Here is an 18,188-nt window from a genome sequence, read left to right as displayed (position 1 = left end):
GCATATGAAGGGCGGCGCTAGCCAAATTTCGTAGGTAGAGTACGTTTAGAAAGAAATGTAAAGAGTGACGCCAACCAAAAATTAAGAATGACGGGTGTTGCACCTTGGCGCGCGTGCGAAGAGTTTATCGTCGTGGTCGGCATGGTGGGACCGCGGCGTTCGTGAGTGCCTCTGGGAAGGCCCAAACACGCAGGGCAGAAGCCAAGGCTGGGTTGAGTATGTAAGCCAAATTCTAGATCGACCGGCCAAGCTTCCCATTCCCCGAGTTAGAAGTTTCCAAAGCCGCGGCTCACCGTTGCGGCCAAGGTGGAGTTGCAATTATGTAGGGTATGAGGAAGCACCTAGCTCTCTTTATTGAAACATCTCGATGTTGATTTCTTGTTTAAATATCACTAATCGTACCGAGCTGGGCTAGTGGCCTCAGTAATTACAGCTGTGATGGCTGAATGTCAACCACGGCATGACGGTGATTTCAGCTCCAAGCTGCCTCCCGGAGTAACACCGATTGCGCCACTACTGTTAAACATGCGGCTCTGATCCATGCCATCGATGCCATCCCAGCCAACCAAAACGCCTCGGATTACCCTGCTACGCCTCCTCAAGATCTGATCGGAGGGAGAGAGACCGTTACACCGTTCTTGTCCAACAATGCCAACCCGAGGGAACTCCATCAGCGCCTCAGCGACGGTGGTAGGCGATATCAGAACCCAGCGAATGGCATCTAGCAATCTCTTAGAAACCGCGCACTCCAAAGCTTCTCTGACGGTTGACTCCTCGCCTCATTTGCGCTCGCAGCTCTGGCACTCGGCATACAGCGTCGCGCAGAATTCGCGGATAGCCTGCTTCTTGCCGCTATCTTTGGTAATGAGGTGATCCGCAGGACACCTCCACTCCCACTGTCCCTCTTTATCCCTCACGAGTCGATTTTCGCCAGGGCTCCACGAGTCAAGATGGAAGGAGATGCCTTGAAACCGGGGCTCTTCCATATCTTTGAATAACTGAGTGGTGTGGTACCAAACCCACAGAGGATTCCAAAGGGGGTCACCGATGGCCTGAACTTGAAGCCTGAGATCTCTGATGCTCTCCATCTCCTTGAGGTTCCTAGCAACCTTATCGCGCAGTGCCGAGTCTGTTGGCGCAATACGAGGGTCTCTCCCGCCTAGCATCCTCGATGTAGCGACGATATGCAAGTTGCATTTTTGGATCGACTGCATCGTGCTCGGTGAGAGGGGCCAGAGTCTGTCATACTTATCACTCCTGTTGTCGATGGGGAGATTGAAAGTAGCTTGTCTGCACAGAACCGTCATGAACTCGTCGTAAAGCTGACGGTTGACGAGCATGATGCTATTTCGTGTGGGGACTCTGGAGGCCTGCGGTATCGCCAGCGTCTTTGGCCGCAAGATCTTGCGAAGTAGCACCCGGAAGTGGTCGTACACGCGTTGATAAGCTGCTCTACGACCTGTGGCGAGGGTGTAGTTGATGAAGCCGCGGCGTGCGTAGATGTCCCTCCTTCGTGTAGGTCCATACCCTTCGTCGACGAGATACTCGTAGACAGACTCTCGGAGCTCGGCCGGCAGTTGCAGGAAGGGAAATGGTTCTGTCATCCCTGCATTCTTTCTGATCTTTAATCGAGTGGGAATTATGTGCAGGAGTAAGACGATTACGCCCGCTATGGCGGTCGTGGATAGCAGCAGATGCCACATCCCGTGACGTCAAGATTATTCCGGGGCTCAGAGTGAAAAGTGAAGGCGATTTAGTTAGATTCGTTACAGCGTCTTCGAAGTGGCGATTAATGTGATCAGGCAAACAGTGACTGCTAGTAATATGAACAGTGCAACGACAGCCAGGAAGCTAAAAACTACAAAAGAGCAGAGGAATGAGCTGCGTTATACAAGGTGTACCATCGACAGTTGATGTAGTGTTGCCTAGCAGGCCACGCGTTGCAACGCGATAGATATGTCTCAGCTAAAGTAGGCGGAGCCAGTGGCGGTGCAGCCTCTTGTGCTAAAACCTCAGTACTCTGGTCAATACGAGAAGAACACGAGAACAAGCTGAGTGGCCCAGGAACTACCCCTGCGTCTGTCGGTTTCATGGACGAGTGCTGGCCGGAATCTGAAGTCCGCCAGCGTTTGCACCGGCTCAGTACGAGCTGAGATCGGTGCGAGTTGATAGAGTTGCCTGAATTGATCACGTGACGTTTCAGGTTACCTCGGGAGTTTAGCGTTTTGGGCGAACCTCACCCCACTGCCTGCATATCAACTCTCCTGTTAGTTATGGCTCACGATACGAAGGACGGGGTTTGTATTGAGAAAGCGGATGCTTGGCGGCGTGCGATCACGAGGCTTTGAGACACAGTATTTCGGCGCTTATGAGAAGAGAATCGAGCCTCTAGAAGCCTCTATGGTCAACTGAAGCTTTGAGTCTCCATCAGATTATTCACTTGATGGTTCATTGCTGCTAATACGAAGGGTGACCAAGCGTCGACTTCCTCAATATGAACGCTGTCCTTCGTATACTCAGTCTCGAAGTCGAGGGAAGCTCCCGACGTGCTGTCGAACCGGAACCGGAGCATTGTCTTATACTACGCATACACGGCTATGACAGCATACTAGCAATACCTCCTAAGATGCATTCTGCCTACTACGACAGGAGATCATGACGAAGAACTGTCCAGAAGCAGGCACTTGAGTTTTGCGTCTCAGGCGGTCGTCACTTCAGCCATGTTGGAAATGACAACAATCGGGATGTCTAACAACACGACGCTCATAGTCCGCCAAGCAAGTGGAAGAGGTGGGCAGCCGTTGGACTAGCACATTCTTTTCGTAACTGCACGCAGAACGGACTGGAGGCAAAAACCAATGAATCCCTTGCCATCAAAGCTAGGTACCGTAGGATTCTGAAAATCTGATGCATCAATCTCGCTCTCAACCTGATCTAGGCTTCTAAGGAATGCTTCGAGTATCAGAGTCGAGACATGGACATCCTCATGGCCTTTAAAGCTCCATCGTGTTCAACTTGTTTCGCTCTCACAGTAATCCTCTGAGCCTTTTGAGGACTCCTGCCGAGGTTGGACGTCCTTGTCGGCCTTGCGCGTGATTTCCAAGACTCCCTCCAAATTTCTTCTGAGCCCTCTTCCTCACAAGTTCCAGATACGCTTCGATAGTACCAGGAGCGTCTGACAAACCGACACCGTCGCCTCGTACTTGGACCGCGACGGCTTCCTTCGCGTAGCTCTCGATCTTGAAACGCTGAGCCAAAGCCTTATGCCGCCTCTTGTCCCAATGAAAAGTCTGCGGATTTGATTCCTTGTGCTCAGCGACTCGACGCTGCTCTTCCACAATCTTGCTTATTCGGGCGAAAGACTCCTGCAACACACTAGAGTCGACTGACCACGAAAGAGTCTCGACTTGGCCGTCAAAGGACCCATCAACAGGCTCCGCCGGAAGATAAGGACTGAAGACGCGCTCCGATCTCTTGGAGTAGGGCGGTGCCTCATCATCTGGCGTCGTCTCCTTCGACTCCTGAAGGGTGGATCTGATCAGTGAAGCCGAGTGCGCCAAAGCCCCGGATCCAGGGCTGGTAATCGGACTGTCCTCTCTTGCCGTTACACGTCTCGTAAATACTCGCGGAAACTCCGTGGTCGGGCTCAGCAACACAGGCTTCGGATCCCACCCTGGCATAATGAACGTGGGCGCACGACCTGATGGTACCAACTTTGAAGGTGTGCGCCTTGGGGTTGGTTTCGCCGCCAGAGAATTTTGTGGGACCTGAGACTGCACAAACAATTTCAGCTCGTCCCGATTCAGGCCTCTTATCCGCTTGTACTCCATGTAGTCATCAACTTCGTCCGCCAAGGGACGTCGCAAGACGTCTTCCATTGATGCCTGGCCGGGCTCTCTTTCAAGAGTCACCTCCCAAATGACGGATGAGCTAACGTCTTCAGTAGGCTTGGGGGGTCTGATCGTCCATCCTACAACCTTGTATCTGTTTCTAGTTAGCGAACCCAACTTACGTTCTCTTCGCTTGTATTTGTCCGGTGCTAAGTGCCACTGTACTTACTGTCCATCGTATCGGATGCCGGTCCTGGGAGCCCACAAGGACGACAGTGTGTGCGACCTCAACACGCGCACCGGGCTTCGCGAATTCGAATGGGCAGAAGTGAGTCGAAATCTACCTGGATCGTCGGACTTGCACCTGTAGGTGAAAGTGTAGGGCAAAATACCGTCAATCTCGTCGGATCCCTTCAGGACTATCGCATACGCTCCATTCTTGTCCGCGCAAATGCCGCTGTCGGCGCTCTTTATATCAACGATACCGTCGTGGAAGGCGAACAAGCCGTTCAGCCACCATCTACAACTGCGATCAGCTCAGGCCCTAGATCATCCCGAGGCTGACTCACCGTCCTGGCTCGAACCCCAGATTGCCAGACCGCAAAGCCCGGCTGTCATTTACGGCTCCTTCGGGATGGCTCTTCCATCTCTTGAGCAGCGCCTGTAGACAGAATTAGCGCAGACCCTCGTACACGGACGGGGCTCTCACATCTCTCGTCAAGTCACCTGGCTGGCATATACCCCAGAGCCTTCCACCCGGCTCAAACAGGTACGGACCAAGGTTCTTGAGCGGGCCAAATGCCTTCGTCCACACGTAGACAATCTTATCGCACTCGTCTACAAGCCTTCTCGGCCACCGGGTCGCCTTGCCGCACACTTCCATGACCGCATGGTGGATGCGGGAATGTTTCAGCGTCGCAACTGTAATCGGATAGCTGCCGAGACTGATGAAGAGCTCGTGCAACGTTAGGACTTCATCCGGATGCAGGATGTCGGCGCCTTCCCGCGCGATGAGCGGATCAAGGATGTCGCGGATGCGGGAGGCTTGCTGTTTGAGAGATTCGGCGGTGAGATTGACCGGGTCGGTTGTGATGGTGAGGGTGCGGGAGTAAGACATGGTTGATGGAGATCTCAAGAGCTGATGCTATGAACGCAGTGCTGATATTGTAAGACAAAGAAGCAGCTAGTGGTATAGTATGTTCTCTGACAGACCAAGGATATTCTGAGAAGATCGGGTGTTGTTGGGTAAAGGTGCAGGCGCAATCCGTCCGAACTGTACCAGGATGGAAGGAGAAGGAGCATCTTCGATCCGCGATCGCTCGCCACAGGCTCCGTGAATGAAGAATTATTCAGCTCAAGAAGGGATGCTACATGCAGGCCGACCGGTGTATCATGTACGCGAATCTTGTACAGGATGGTTAGTAAGCCTGTTGAGAAGCAGCCTGTGTGCGCGCTTGCGTCTCATTTTCTGATAGCATTGGATGGCAGGAGCTACCCAGGTACGGTTCCCAGAAGAAGATGCGAGCACATGCGATAAGATCGGCACAGCAAATACGCAACTAGTACCTCCCATTAGGTGTCGTTGCTGCAGAGTGTACTCAAGCATGCATAAGTCGCCCTCTCGAGCTAGCCCTCAGGCAGCCGAGTTATCCACAAAAAACCGTGTTTTCTTCCGCCAGGGATCAGGTTGAGCAACGCAACGGCTGCAGATTTACTGGGTGTACTCACGTTCCTTAGTCGTAGCTCACTACCTGTCTTCCCAAACTCAGCTCATTCACCATATATTCCTGTTTCTTAAGCCTACATCTGCTTCCTCGTACTCTAAGCGAGCTGCATCCACATCATATCACAACTCCGTCTTGGCATATCGCCTTTTTGACTATCGTTACTTCTCTACTGCTCGTGAAACTGCAAAATAGGCAAACGTCACGACGAGATAACCTGAGCAAGCAACTGTCTCTGGCCTCGAGCATGCCGAAAAGGCTGGTGGGTCAAAAGCCAAATCTTTCTCCTACCGATCAGCTGAATGACTCGAGCCAAACGTTCCGCTGTGATTTCGCTCGCCGTCTTCATCATTGAGAAAGCTTGCGTCAAGCAAATCTCCCTAAAACATGGCTTTAGTATCAAGCTTCTGCCTAGCTCCTGTTACCATTGTATAGAACTCTAACTACAAAACGCGTACATACGAAAAATAACACGACACGAGCTGGAAGACGATGCGGAGTTGCACGCAGGACCCAATGGAAATGTTCAGCATTCAACGGTGCTCTCGCAAAAAAGATCGTATTGATGTGAGTACCCCTGTACAAAACTTCCATCTTGTTCATTGAAGTTGTAGTTCCTTCCCGCAAAAAATACAGAGCGTTAATTAATTGAACCCGCATTACTCCAGTGAGCTGCGCGGAGGAGTTGGCAGGCCGCGGTGTCGATCTTCCATCAGTCATTAATCTCCTATCCCTCTGGATCCTTCGATGTACTTCTCCGTCCAAGTCTGTGAAGAACTATCTTCCACCAACTCCTTCCGCTGTGGTGTTAGTGGTGTTCCTTTCGGCCGCTTCGGTCATAGCCGCTCCGTGACCTATCCTCAAAACGCTGATGCCATGAGCTTTCTCACGAAAACCCATGACTTCGGACGAGAACAGCTGAGAAAAGGCATGTATGAAAATTTCAAACTTGACACCCATAGCGCGGCGCCTTACACACACCAGTGTAGCAGATCTATGGACGAGTAATCCTCCACCACTTACCCCGTTCCCATCTGAACGAACTTCTCCGTAAAGGATACTCTCGCGAAAACTCAGTAGTCCCGAGCCCTGACTACACAGACTTTCACATCTAGCTCGATCAACATAGCCCATGTACTTCTCGGCGGCCGCGGTCCACTGAAGAGAGCTTCCAAGCAGACCTCGGGCTTTACCGAGTAACGCAGAGAAGCGTTGCCAGACATGCATCTCACAAACACATTCCAGAGTTCTTCAAACGTGAGGTTCTTCGTTTGCGAACCCTGCCGCCTCCGGAGGTCATTCCAAAGACGGAAACTTCACTGTGGTCACTTCCTGAACTCTTTAACTACTTCGCCACACAAGCCGTGGATCTTCGGTCAACATCGTAGCATAACGCAACGGTACAGCGGCATCTTGTCAGCTCGGCGTCTGCCATCACCTTTCAGCTTTTCACTCGATAACGACCAGCTATGACGGAGCCGACAAAGGCACGCTCACCTGAGAGGATGGAACAGGTGACTAGATCCCTCGCTTCAGTGATGGTACGCATGCTGACGTCAGGACTCAGGAGGCCGCTCAACCGTCCGCGAACAAGTGGATTGCGGGGGTTGCGACGAGGTACATGGCCGGTTACATGGAAGAAATCGAGAAGCGGATCGAACTCGAGAAGCGTGTCTGCAAACTCGAGAAGCGTGTGAAGAGGATCAAGGAGTTGAAAGAAGAGATCGAGGGGTTGAAGGAAGCGATCGAGGAGAGGAAGATGCTGCTGAAGCAGGAGGAGGAGAAGGGGTTGGACATCTTGTTTGGTGAAGGCGGAGGAGGAAGGATTGGACATCTTGGTTGCTGAAGGCGGAGGACAAGGCCACCCACTTGGCTTTCACCTCCACTCGCTCTTTGATTAGTTACCGTGGCCGCTACATCGTCTGGGCTTGCTGGATAGCCAGGCGTGCCTGACATTCAGCTATCGCCTAGCGGCCCCAATTCTGGCGCTTCGGATTGTGTTGTAGGAGGCGGACTGGCCGAAAAGAGGCGTGCGCTTCACTAGCTCATCTGCCTACGTAGTCCAGGAACGAGGAATTTGAGGAGCGTAAGCTGTGATCTCTCACGTCCGTCATTTGAAAGAAAATGCGGTGATGTAGAGAGAGTGTCACTCCAAACCCGGGGAACAAAAACTCAGACACCAATGCACATCAAGAATAACACTGCACAAGCTCTCTATTCGTCTATACTGCCCGCAACAGCTAGCGGTTGTCTTCAACCAGCCATATCTATCAAACCTTAACTCATCCCTTGGCCAGCAGCGTTGTAGCCATCCCACATCAGCTCATGACGAACGTAGCCAAGGCGCACGAGCGCCTCAGTCCTCCATAACAGAAATGTCACAGCAGCGATCTAGCCATTGTGACAAAACATAAAAACTACAGATCCCCGGAAAGCCCTGGTCTAGCTTAGCTCAGCGCCTCTACGCCTCCCAGCCATGAGAAGCAACTCCGAAGTTGATAGGGGAAGAAAGAGAAGTCTAACAAGCAATAACGGTCTATGATATCCGAGAGCGCCTTCCGATCCGCCAAGAGGGCGGGGGCGCTCTATCGAAAGCCGACAAGGGAAGGAACCGCTGAAGCGCAGGAGCAGAAAACGGACAGTCTAGCCAGTAACGCTGAAGGGTGACGAGTGGGAATATCCCAGCGATTAACGCCGGACATGCAAATAGAGCCACCTACGGCGCTCAAGCCAGCGACGGGAGATGGAATGATAGGGTGATGCTGGCAATACGCCGGCTCCTCCAACCCCGACTCGTCCTAGGAGAAGCCCATGGGCCCGACGGAGAGCCAAAACGGGACCTGCAAGCCGCAAATCGAAGCTCTCGTCGTGTAGCGAAGCGGTCATCGCTGAGCAAGGACAGGTTGTCGCGTGAGCAAAGCAAGCTCGAGTCGGCAAGAGCGCGCTCAAAAAGTGCTCCAGTTCCAGTCTTTGGGCACACTGCCGACGTAGCTAGTGACTCTCTGCCCCAGACCCTGTCCCTGGCCCTGGCCGGGCACATCCAACAGTCCCACCACGCTCTTGTTCTTGGTCGCCCCCGCGACGCCCGCAGCATCGCCGCCCTGCGAACTCTCGCTGTTGGTGCGGCTGGCCCGTGTGGTGTCCCAGTGCTTGTAGAGGCCGAAGCATGCGTCGCAGGCGCGGTAGAAAGACGCGTCGGGGTGAAAGAGCGCGTGCTGGTTCAGCTGGACGCTGTGAGAGCTGTGCTGGCTGCAGAATATGAAGCCGCAGCGCCGGCAGTGGTGTCGTCGGTCGAGGAAGGAGAAGGGTTTTTGGCAGACGGGTGCGGTGCAGACGGGAGCGGAGGCGTCGGACTGGAGGTAGAATCGTTAGCAGAGGAGCGACATCGAGGGTCTAAACTATGTCATGATATGATTAAAAACGTCGTGGAGTTGCGAAATAAGCCTGCTGCGCGAGTTTCCGAGCCGGTGGGGACGGTGCAAGACAGGACTGGCGGCGCATGCATGCATCTGTGAGATTGCGACATTTCGTGCAAGGGACGAGCGCGTGTGCGCCGAGACATTGCGCACCAACCCCCATGTGGCCCTTAAGATGACCTTGTGCAACTTCTGAGGACGACAACTCTCCCATGAGATGGAATGAATTGCTTCATTCACTGTTCTCGTCCTTTTTGGCAAGCGAAGCCTCGCACGCCCGGCATGGAGCGACGCACGCGACCACCCCCTCAGAGCTGCCACGACCACAAGATTGCTCTCGTAGTCTGGAACTTCGCGGCTGCTAGTCCCGAAGACATGCGCGTGTCGTGAGGGGGTTGAGGCCTTGAGCCGGCCAAGATTTGGACGAAATGCTGACAAAAGTCTGTAGCAGAAGAGAACTCTCGCTCAGATACGTACCTGCCAGTGGTTTCTCGTCGGAGGGCCCTCGATCGGACCCCACGACTCTCTGTTCCACTCCTCGGTCCTGATCCTCGAGACATCCGCGTCGAAGCTCCAACCAGTGTCCCTCCGACTGAGACCGCCTGGGCTAGCCAACCCACTCGACGACCCGGTCTTCGGTGGCGACGAGCGGACCGGCTTCTCTGTTGGTCTGAGGACAGCCGGGACATAAAGAGGCGACTTCGGCGGCCGCAGCTGTCGCGTGTGTATAGGGAGGTGTGAAGGAGGAGGGATGGTGCGTGGAGAAGTCGGAGAGAGGTCTGCAGGCGATGCTGGACCTGAGTTGAGAGGTGTCGGATACTGGGCCGCTGCCTGGTAGTGTTGCTGAAAGGTCGGTGGTGAGACGACAGACGGCGCTGTCGCGAAACCGGCAGCCATCGTGAAAGAGCGCTTTGAGGCTGATATGGGAGTACTTGTACTCGAGTACAGGGTGGAAGCGGGGTATAGAGAGGAACGCCGTGAGTCGTGAGTTTCGTCCAGTCGTGCTAGAAGCGCTTCGTACGCCGTGAGAGGCAGTGGTAGGCACGAAGTGTCGCTAGGAGGGCGTCGCGGTGAAGGATGCGGGCGCCGATTGGAGAAAGAGTCCTCTTTGAAGTCCACAGAGGCTCACCGACGGCCGGGCGAGGTCTGCGATAGTGGTCGTGTGCCTGCAGTAGTAAGGCGGTGGAAGGCTGCGGCTTGGATCGGGCTGGCTTTCACATGCGATAAGGAGGACTTGCGGGACGGTTGTTCCTCGACGAGACTCGCAGCAACGATAACGCGCTCTTGGTTGAGGTATGTACAGCTGTCTATAACACAAGTGAACGGCAGAGAGTCTCAGCTCAAGGAGATAACAGCGGACATGGCCAACCTGGCCGCGCGAGCCCTTGTTGAGAGAGGCGTTTCGAAGCAATGGGTAGGTGCTCCGTAAGGTAATGATATGCCTAGCCGACCGCTCGGCCAGGGACCTGACCGGGGTCTGCGCGCATCTCTTAGCGCGAACCGCCGCTTCAAAGGGCTCTGGTTTCGCGACAGACAACACAGCGTGCATTGTCCGTGTTCGCCTGGCACGTTGCTTGAGGTGCACCACCGCAGAGGCCGACAGTATCGTAAGGCACTCTTGTCCTCCAGCGGTCAGGTGTCGGCACAAGTGGTACTGGACCGGCTCCCAGCTCAAAAGTGCACCGCATGCACCTCGAGTTCCTCGCTTCAGCTTTCCCCCATTGCGTCTGGCGCTGACTAACAGCCCGTTGCGCAGAGATAAGCACGAGCGCGCCGATTGGTTCACGCCGAGCGAGCTGCACGCGATTCAGGACTTGCCCCAAAGAGCCGTAGTTAACCGTTCTGGCGGCGCGCTGGGACCGCAGGCTGAAAGCCGCGATCCGACGAGCAGCCTCACAAGCAACAGGAGAGTGATAAGGCGATGACATTCATTCGATCGTCTGCTGACGCCGATCAAACTCGTCGCCGTCTCAGATGGAGCACTGCTTTGCGAGATGGCGGGGTCGAACACTGCTGTGCTTCGACCAGAGGGATCCGGAGGGGAAATGTGGTCGAGTAACAACGCCTACTCGCTTGATATTCACATCGTCATACCACGATCATCGCCTCTTCGCAAGAGGAAGATGATGATCAAGAGATGAGGATGTGAGATTCACCATGTTGGACCAACCCCGGAACCCCGACGTCACAACCTCCTAACTTGCCATGGGCTGCGCAGCACGAACAGTAGGCAGATGAGCAGCTGGTGAGAGGGGCTTTCTTGCCCCCTCTCCACGCTGGAACAAGAAGAGTTACACGAGAAGACATGGTGTCGCGGAAGACGCACTTGGTGAACACTGTGATTGTGATGGAAGACCTAGATGAGGAATGCGTCCAGCTCTTGCAAAAAGCGGCTACCATCAGGATAAGATGAATACACGCTGAGTACGGCGACTGCATCCTGGCCCGCCCTGCCCTCTCGACGAACACGCACATATCGCCGACGCATTTGAGACGTGTCCATCTCACAAATGGCGAATCTCATAGGGCTTACCAGACGACAACGTGTCGTACGGGTGCGCACCAAGGAAAGGAATATATACGTCTAGACGACTTCGAATCTCGGTAGGTCTATTCTTAGTAGAATCAAGCCGCTAGTATATCCTGTCTCTAAATTCGAGGCCGCAGTTGCTGTAGAAGGGGAGGCTGAGGAACATTACGAAAGGTTTGTTGAGGGAGCTACCGCCATAGAGACTCTACTCCCGCGTATGGGAGACAAGCCGAGAAATCAAAATAGCATATTGTCTTGCTCCTCAGCCATCCTCTTCTGATAGATCCGTGATGCTCTGCTGGATCGTCGTCGCTTGAGGTATTCGGAATCTACTGTGGTGTCTCGCCAAATTTACATTGCTTCCTTGTAATAGTTGTAAATCGTCTCCATCACGACTGTTCCTTGCCACGTCCAGGACGTTATCGCCGGATATGGAGGGACAAGTTCATCTTTGGTCACTGCCTTTTTTTCACTTGACAAACACAACAAACATTAGCTACAAGCATTGCTTATGCTGCGAGGATTCGGTTGCAGCTAGAGGTGGTTTTCTTTCCAAACCCCAACCTTATCCAGAACACGTGGATGTCACGTGGGCGCCATCAGGATCCCGCTCCACACTCGTCACCGTGCAGCGGCTCGGCCCAGATGTTCCGGCCAACGGGTTTCCAACCCTGGAAACAGCCCTGCGTGCACACTTAAAATGGCACCATTTGATGCACTGCAGCTCCACGCTGTCACTAACTTTTCTGGGTCCCAGAAGACAAATCACGCAACTCCTTGCATGCGTCGTCGCTAACATCACGTTTTCCTCCTTGTCCTGCAGGATCTGCAAAGCGCAAACTTCCTTAACATCTCCGGACCCCGCCTCAGAGAGAATAAAACTTTTACTACTCAACAAAAGCCTCACCGAGACCAAAACACCGTAAACAACCACGGCCATTCAAGCACGCACTGATCTTAGGAGACCCATTCGCCCACCACCACAATGTCCTCCACAGAATTCATGTCCTTCCTCCCACCACCCGGGCCCTCCATCTCGAACTACGACCGCCACTCCCCCTCAACCTCGCAATCCGCCTCCGTCCCAGCCACCTTCAAAGAAGCAATGTCGATCCGCGAAGCCGTCTTCGTAGAAGAGCAACACGTCCCCCTCGAAAACGAGCTCGATTACGACGACCCGCGCGCCTTCCACTGGGTCGTCTACGCTTCGGTCGGCACCTCCTCATCCTCCCCCTCCGGCTCGCGGCCCTCGACGCGCAGCCGCAAAGACTCCACAAGCGCCGAGGACAGGAAGCAAGAGGAGCGGCGACGCAGCAGCGCGACGGCGAGCAGAGTAGCCGTCGGGACGATCCGGCTGGTGCCGCCGCCCCACGCGCCGCATCCGAGTCCGGGGACGGCGCACAAGATCGACAACAAAGAGGTCCCGCTGTCCTCGTCGCCCGAGCAGTCAGAGTCCAGACACCAGCTGCCAACGCCGCTCCACGACAACCGCGAACCCTTCGTCAAGCTCGGCCGCCTCGCAACGCTGCGGCCGTACCGCGGGCTCGGCCTCGCGCGGCTGCTGGTCAACGCCGCGCTCGACTGGGCGGCCAAGCATCCGGACGAGGTGGTACCGCCGCCGGACCCGACGGCTGTCGAGCAGGCCAAGGTCGAGGGGAAGCTGGCCGAGGAGGCGGATGGGCGGTGGAGGGGCCTTGTGCTCGTGCATGCGCAGACGGGCGTTGTGGGGTGGTGGGAGGGGATGGGGTTTCGAAGGGATGAGGGGATGGGGACGTGGGTTGAGGAGGGGATCGAGCATGTGGGGATGTGGAAGAGGGTTGCTGTCAAGGGGATGTAGGGAGCGTTAGAGGTGTGGCCGGAAGCTCTGCAAGGCTGGTCGAGTTGGTCGAAGTCGAGGCGAGGGCGAGTAGGGACATAGTGAGATATCGGAGCTTGGGAATGGCGAAGGTGGGGAAGCGGACTGATTGATCGGTGGACATATACCCCGGGCGTTTTGGATCCAGCGCGCTTCCATGGCAGACTGCGACGCAAAGGTAAAAGTGCTTTTGAGTATGTAGACGGGCGCTGCATACAAAAGCGATTCATCGCAACTGACAGACCTTCACCCAGAAAGCTTCAGATTTGCGAGTTATGCTTTGTACTGATCCGATGCGCTCACATCACCTTCAACGTACCCGCGCACTGCCTTGACTGAGGCGAGTAATATTCGTCCGTCGCTGGACGGAGGCAAGTAAAGTAGCGGGGAAGGGATCGCGTCCAGAGATATATCGAAGTTCCATGCTAGGAAGAGCTTTAATGTTTTCTTTTAGGTTGGTCTCGGGGGAGGATGAAAGTCAGCAGTCAGCTCATTCGGTGTCTAGACCTTGCACGACCTGGATCCCTACATGACTGTCAATCGGCGTTCCTAATATGGTGTCCCGGATTTCTCTCTTTGGATAGCCTCTCCTTTCATGAGCTTATGAATATAGCTCTCCCCAATAAGAACATATCCGTTCCCCACTTCATGGGGCACTGATGGCACCCGCCCGCCTCGAACGATAGCAATACTATCCCTACACAAGACAACACCGGAACAAGACCAAAAAGCCGCTCTCGGTCATACAAAGCACTCGGCCTTTGGCATGGCTAGCCATAGCCCTCACATACTCTGTAGTCGCATCCGATTCTTCGATCCCCGGTAAGGCGACCGGTTCATTCTCGCTAGGCCCACATCTATTCATCACCAGGACGACTCAACCGAAGCCCAGCCTAAAGCCTTCGTCCGCTTCAGGACAATCATCCTGGCCTACATTGGCAATCATCGTCCTCCACAGGGCAGCGACAGGATCAGGGTATTTGCTTGATTCCATAACGCGATTGTACTGCTCACGGAGCCATGGACCGCCTAGTCCCGGCTGAGTACACCATCATGAGGCCAAAAACTTACTTCTTCCACCGTAACGTGGGAGATGCAGTCAACTGTAATGCCAGAAATGGTAAGTTTGTTGCCCCTCCTCGTCAATTTCAAGAGAGCGCTGCATACATCGGGAAGCCCTGTTCGCGGCCTTCCAGCCGAGGGGGGAAGACGGTGGTTTCTAGTGTCCAATTAGGCACCCATTACGGTAAGTTCAGCTTCCTTTCCCTGGAAATGCAGGAGCACAGCGTGAGCGGGTTAGGAGCTGTGCGCAGGAGACGTGTTACAGTATCCGCGTAGACTTCCTCCACCGGCTTGCTGTAGTCTGGCGTGATACCCAAATCTTTCAGCTGCTGAGGATGGCTGGGTAATCGATGCAAAACGGCGGGTGCAGGTTGACTCCGGCGTTGTACATATCTTGACCAGGAATGCCTGGCTCTAGACAATACCTTTCAATGCTTCCTGAGGGCGGGTCTATGTTCGCGTGGTTTCGAGCCAGAGCCCAGTTGAACGTTTGCTGGGCTAGAGAGATCGCAACTTCGGTGTCGCCATTTCCCTTGCCGATGTACGTGATAACCCGTTGCGCATTTCGGTAAACTGTTGGCATATGCGGGACCTGGTAACTTTTCTCTCGACGACGTCGCTCTGATTGATGCAGATAGCGTCAGCCCGGATTATTCGGTGGTTGCCGTCAGCAGCGCTCCTTCGCAAATCCCGCAAGGCATTGAAGAGTGAAGCCGTAATGCTAATGCGACTGTGCCGACCGATGGCCACATAGTGTGTCTTTTAGCTACTCTCCCAGTCGTATAAGAGCGCCTCGCACTGAGGAGGATTCTGATCGCTGACGTGTCGTATATCGAATTGAATGCTGCTTTGATTGCCAGGTATAAGATATAGCAGACGCATGTGATCCTTCTCCAGTCGTGTATATTGGTAAGATTGCAGGCTGGGTTCCATCGGGAGCTGAACTGTTTTATGGTAGAGCGTGCGAAAGAGGCCCGCTACTATCCACTTGATAGTGAAGTCGTCTCGATCGAGGCGGGTAGACGCAAACCAATTGAATTGATTATACTGTACGACGTGGTACGAGGATTGTAGGTAGGTAGGTAGGTGGAATTCTTACGCCTTGTAGGGCGTCAATGCACCCAGGGAGACCCGTTAAACTACAAAGATAATCTAAGATCGTTACCAAGTGTCACGAGCGAAAGCTTGGATGGCAAAATCTGATGAGTTGGCTATCTTACAAGACGAGGCATGAGACCGAGCGCGGATTTTCGGGATAGCCCTTTAGCACAACAGTGAGTGTGCCGCGTTCAGAGGGCGGCAAGTTGAGGTTCTCTGCTATGATCAGGAAGCATGCCATCCCTCTCGCTTGATCTTCGAAAGACTTGAGCCCAGCGCCCATCAGCTTACTTAGAGCAGGGTTTCTATGCACCTGGGCACTTTGCCCAAACATGCGATACTATTAGAGCTGAACCTCGATGCTCCTCCCGCTGTCCAGGGTTACGGTTAAAGTGCTTACTACCACGCGATTGCAATTCCGCCTTCGGTCAACCCGGATGATACAACTTGGTGCAGGTGGCTTTCGCTCGCTTGTTTTGATTTAAAGGGTCAGCCCTGTACGGTTCACCAGCCCTCCCTGATTCTCGCTGCGAAGCGCACCACTCAGGCATTGTGCTGACTCAAAGTAATTATGCTGTTGGCTCTGTGCGGCTGGGAGTGCTGGCAGCCCTTACAAGGCTGACCCTTGTTTGAATCTGCATGGACGAACAACTTTCGCTTCTCTCAAGCACTCGTATCTCTTTTCTTTCTGCAGCATCTAGATCAGCATCGAACATCGCCACGTGCAAACGGCTCACATCACTCCAAAGGCCCCCTTTGAAAGCTGCAGATCAGCTGAAATAGCCGTTCCTTGTCAGGACAAAACGACCCGTAGCGCAAGCCACCAGGATGCGGGGCCGCGTTCCTGTCTGGCAATTCTCGCGTGCGATGGAGCTCTGGGTGCGCCACATCTCAGATTCATGTTGGGAACCTGGAACACCTACCCGTGTGTTTATGAACACTTCGTGAGTTTGCGCCACCAAAGTGTATCACATCGAGTGGCGTCCTGGCTTCGTTTGATGGGCAAGCCAAGGAGCGAACAATCAATTGAACGGGGAGCTAACATGGGCAAGCCTGGGCTAAGTTTGATACGAGGACTCGGGAGGGGAGACGCGGTGCTTGCCCCGCGATATTCGAACCCATGTGAAGATAGAGTACGAACCTGGCGCAGCGGTGAGGGTGACAAATGGCCCATGCTCCTTGATCAAGACTCAAGATACCGCTGTCGGATTAAGCCAACGGTGAACCTCATCAACGGGACTCTGAGCTTCGACGCGGGCGTTGGTCCATGTGCCGCTACAGCTCGACTTGGGAGTCTGACCGCAGGTACTGCTGGTTCCCGCGAATCTGGACCATGGGACGTGGTGGTTCAGACCATGATCAGGGCGCACGATACGGCTGAGACGCGAGCTGAGCAAACAACACGGCTGCCGTGCTCGCAATCAAGGTTTCTGCAATGCGATCAAGACCGCTTATCGAAGATCCCCAGTTTGCTGGCGTTGTGCATCTGCATCTCCTGCGTATGGCAGCGAACTCCTCGCTTTTGCCCCTGAGTTGACGGCGTCCGGGACGGGTGACGATCCAGGGCGATCCCTACGATATCCTCTCGGGGCCTCCGCTTCGCTCCCGCTGGGCAATTTGGTGCAGCTGTGGGTGAACGGGGCTGACCCCAGACTGGATTGCGTTTGCTCGGCTCGGTTGCACTCCGCGCACTCCGCGAGTGGAAGGTCCATCTTGTTCGGGACGGTCTGTGCCAAAAGAGCAAACTTCATCCCGAGGTCGTTATCTGGTACCTACAAGGCAGACGGGTTTTGCCGCGGAGCCGGTCGACAGCATGGACACGCGACCGTTCGCTGTCAGAGCGGATGGCGTTAGAGGGTCCGGAGGTACATACGCAGTGCAGGTTTGAGCGGCGATTCGCCGACGAGAGTGTGTGAATCGCGCAGCCAGGTGTTCGACGCGACACCGTCTGGTGGGCAGTCAATCTGAGGACACCACGATACCTACTAGGAAGACCGCTGGGAGACGGCTCCGAAGTTCTGGTCCCTGAGCTCTTCCTGAGGCAGCTTCAGGTTAGCGTGAGCTCTTTAGCGCAGCTTTATCGCCCGTAGCGCCAGTTTCATTTCAGTGCTTCCGCAGATCCATGGGTGCTAGCCCCTTAGCGAGCGCCCGCATGGAGCTGCAAGGTGCAGGGTGCAAGGTGCAAGCATGCTGGACGGGCACCCTTGGCCCGATGTCGTTAGGATGACGTGCGGCGCGCTGTCGATCCCTGTTCCTGGTCGCTCTCGAACAACCAGTCCGCGACTCACGACTCCACGGCCGCCATGCTCCAGCTGGGTCCGCGGCCGCGCCAGGAGCAAGTCCTCTAAAGGTCGTTGAGCTCTGGGGACTAGGGCTTTGCGCCACAACGTAACAGCTCGACTGCAAAACCATGTAGATGTTGCACATTAAGCTAGAACCTCCAATGGCGCCGACGCTCGCCTTGCACGAAGCAGAAGGGGGTCATGGAGCTCTGCATGTGGCCGTTGTTGGCGGCTCGGCGAACTGCAGCCAGCTAGTCGTGCAAGGCCAACATCTTCCACTTGTCTCTCGCTGCTTCTCAGTCAAACGGCTCACAAGCAAGGGACAAAGCAGTTCGTGATATGCAGAGCTGCCGTTGATCGTTTCGGTTGAAGCCGGTGCAGCGCCCGCGGC

General features: G+C 54.6%; 5 protein-coding genes across 5 annotated transcripts; 2 read left to right on the top strand and 3 right to left on the bottom strand.

The window, feature by feature from the left end:
* Positions 1-779: 779 nt before the first annotated feature.
* On the bottom strand, positions 780-1,604 carry W97_01417 (uncharacterized protein; the record flags this gene model as incomplete). Its single annotated transcript, XM_007779324.1, has 1 exon — positions 780-1,604. One exon carries the CDS (start codon positions 1,602-1,604, stop codon positions 780-782), a length of 825 nt encoding a protein of 274 aa, XP_007777514.1.
* Positions 1,605-3,026: 1,422 nt separating this feature from the next.
* Positions 3,027-4,947, bottom strand: W97_01416 (uncharacterized protein; the record flags this gene model as incomplete). The annotated part of the gene is made up of 4 exons (XM_007779323.1): positions 3,027-3,984; positions 4,060-4,350; positions 4,400-4,491; positions 4,540-4,947. The coding sequence occupies 4 exons, from the start codon at positions 4,945-4,947 to the stop codon at positions 3,027-3,029; spliced, it is 1,749 nt and encodes a 582-aa protein (XP_007777513.1).
* A 2,076-nt stretch (positions 4,948-7,023) lies between these two features.
* W97_01415 (uncharacterized protein) lies at positions 7,024-7,400 on the top strand (the record flags this gene model as incomplete). The annotated part of the gene is made up of 2 exons (XM_007779322.1): positions 7,024-7,068; positions 7,122-7,400. 2 exons carry the CDS (start codon positions 7,024-7,026, stop codon positions 7,398-7,400), a joined length of 324 nt encoding a protein of 107 aa, XP_007777512.1.
* Positions 7,401-8,499: 1,099 nt separating this feature from the next.
* Positions 8,500-9,867, bottom strand: W97_01414 (uncharacterized protein; the record flags this gene model as incomplete). Its single annotated transcript, XM_007779321.1, has 2 exons — positions 8,500-8,907; positions 9,448-9,867. 2 exons carry the CDS (start codon positions 9,865-9,867, stop codon positions 8,500-8,502), a joined length of 828 nt encoding a protein of 275 aa, XP_007777511.1.
* Positions 9,868-12,485: 2,618 nt separating this feature from the next.
* W97_01413 (uncharacterized protein) lies at positions 12,486-13,337 on the top strand (the record flags this gene model as incomplete). The annotated part of the gene is made up of 1 exon (XM_007779320.1): positions 12,486-13,337. The coding sequence occupies one exon, from the start codon at positions 12,486-12,488 to the stop codon at positions 13,335-13,337; it is 852 nt and encodes a 283-aa protein (XP_007777510.1).
* Positions 13,338-18,188: the final 4,851 nt, after the last annotated feature.

This window comes from Coniosporium apollinis, assembly GCF_000281105.1.
Source record: "Coniosporium apollinis CBS 100218 chromosome Unknown supercont1.5, whole genome shotgun sequence".
NCBI lineage: Eukaryota > Fungi > Ascomycota > Dothideomycetes > Coniosporium > Coniosporium apollinis.
Note: the sequence above shows the minus strand (reverse complement) of the source record. Positions and strands in the feature narration are given on the sequence as shown.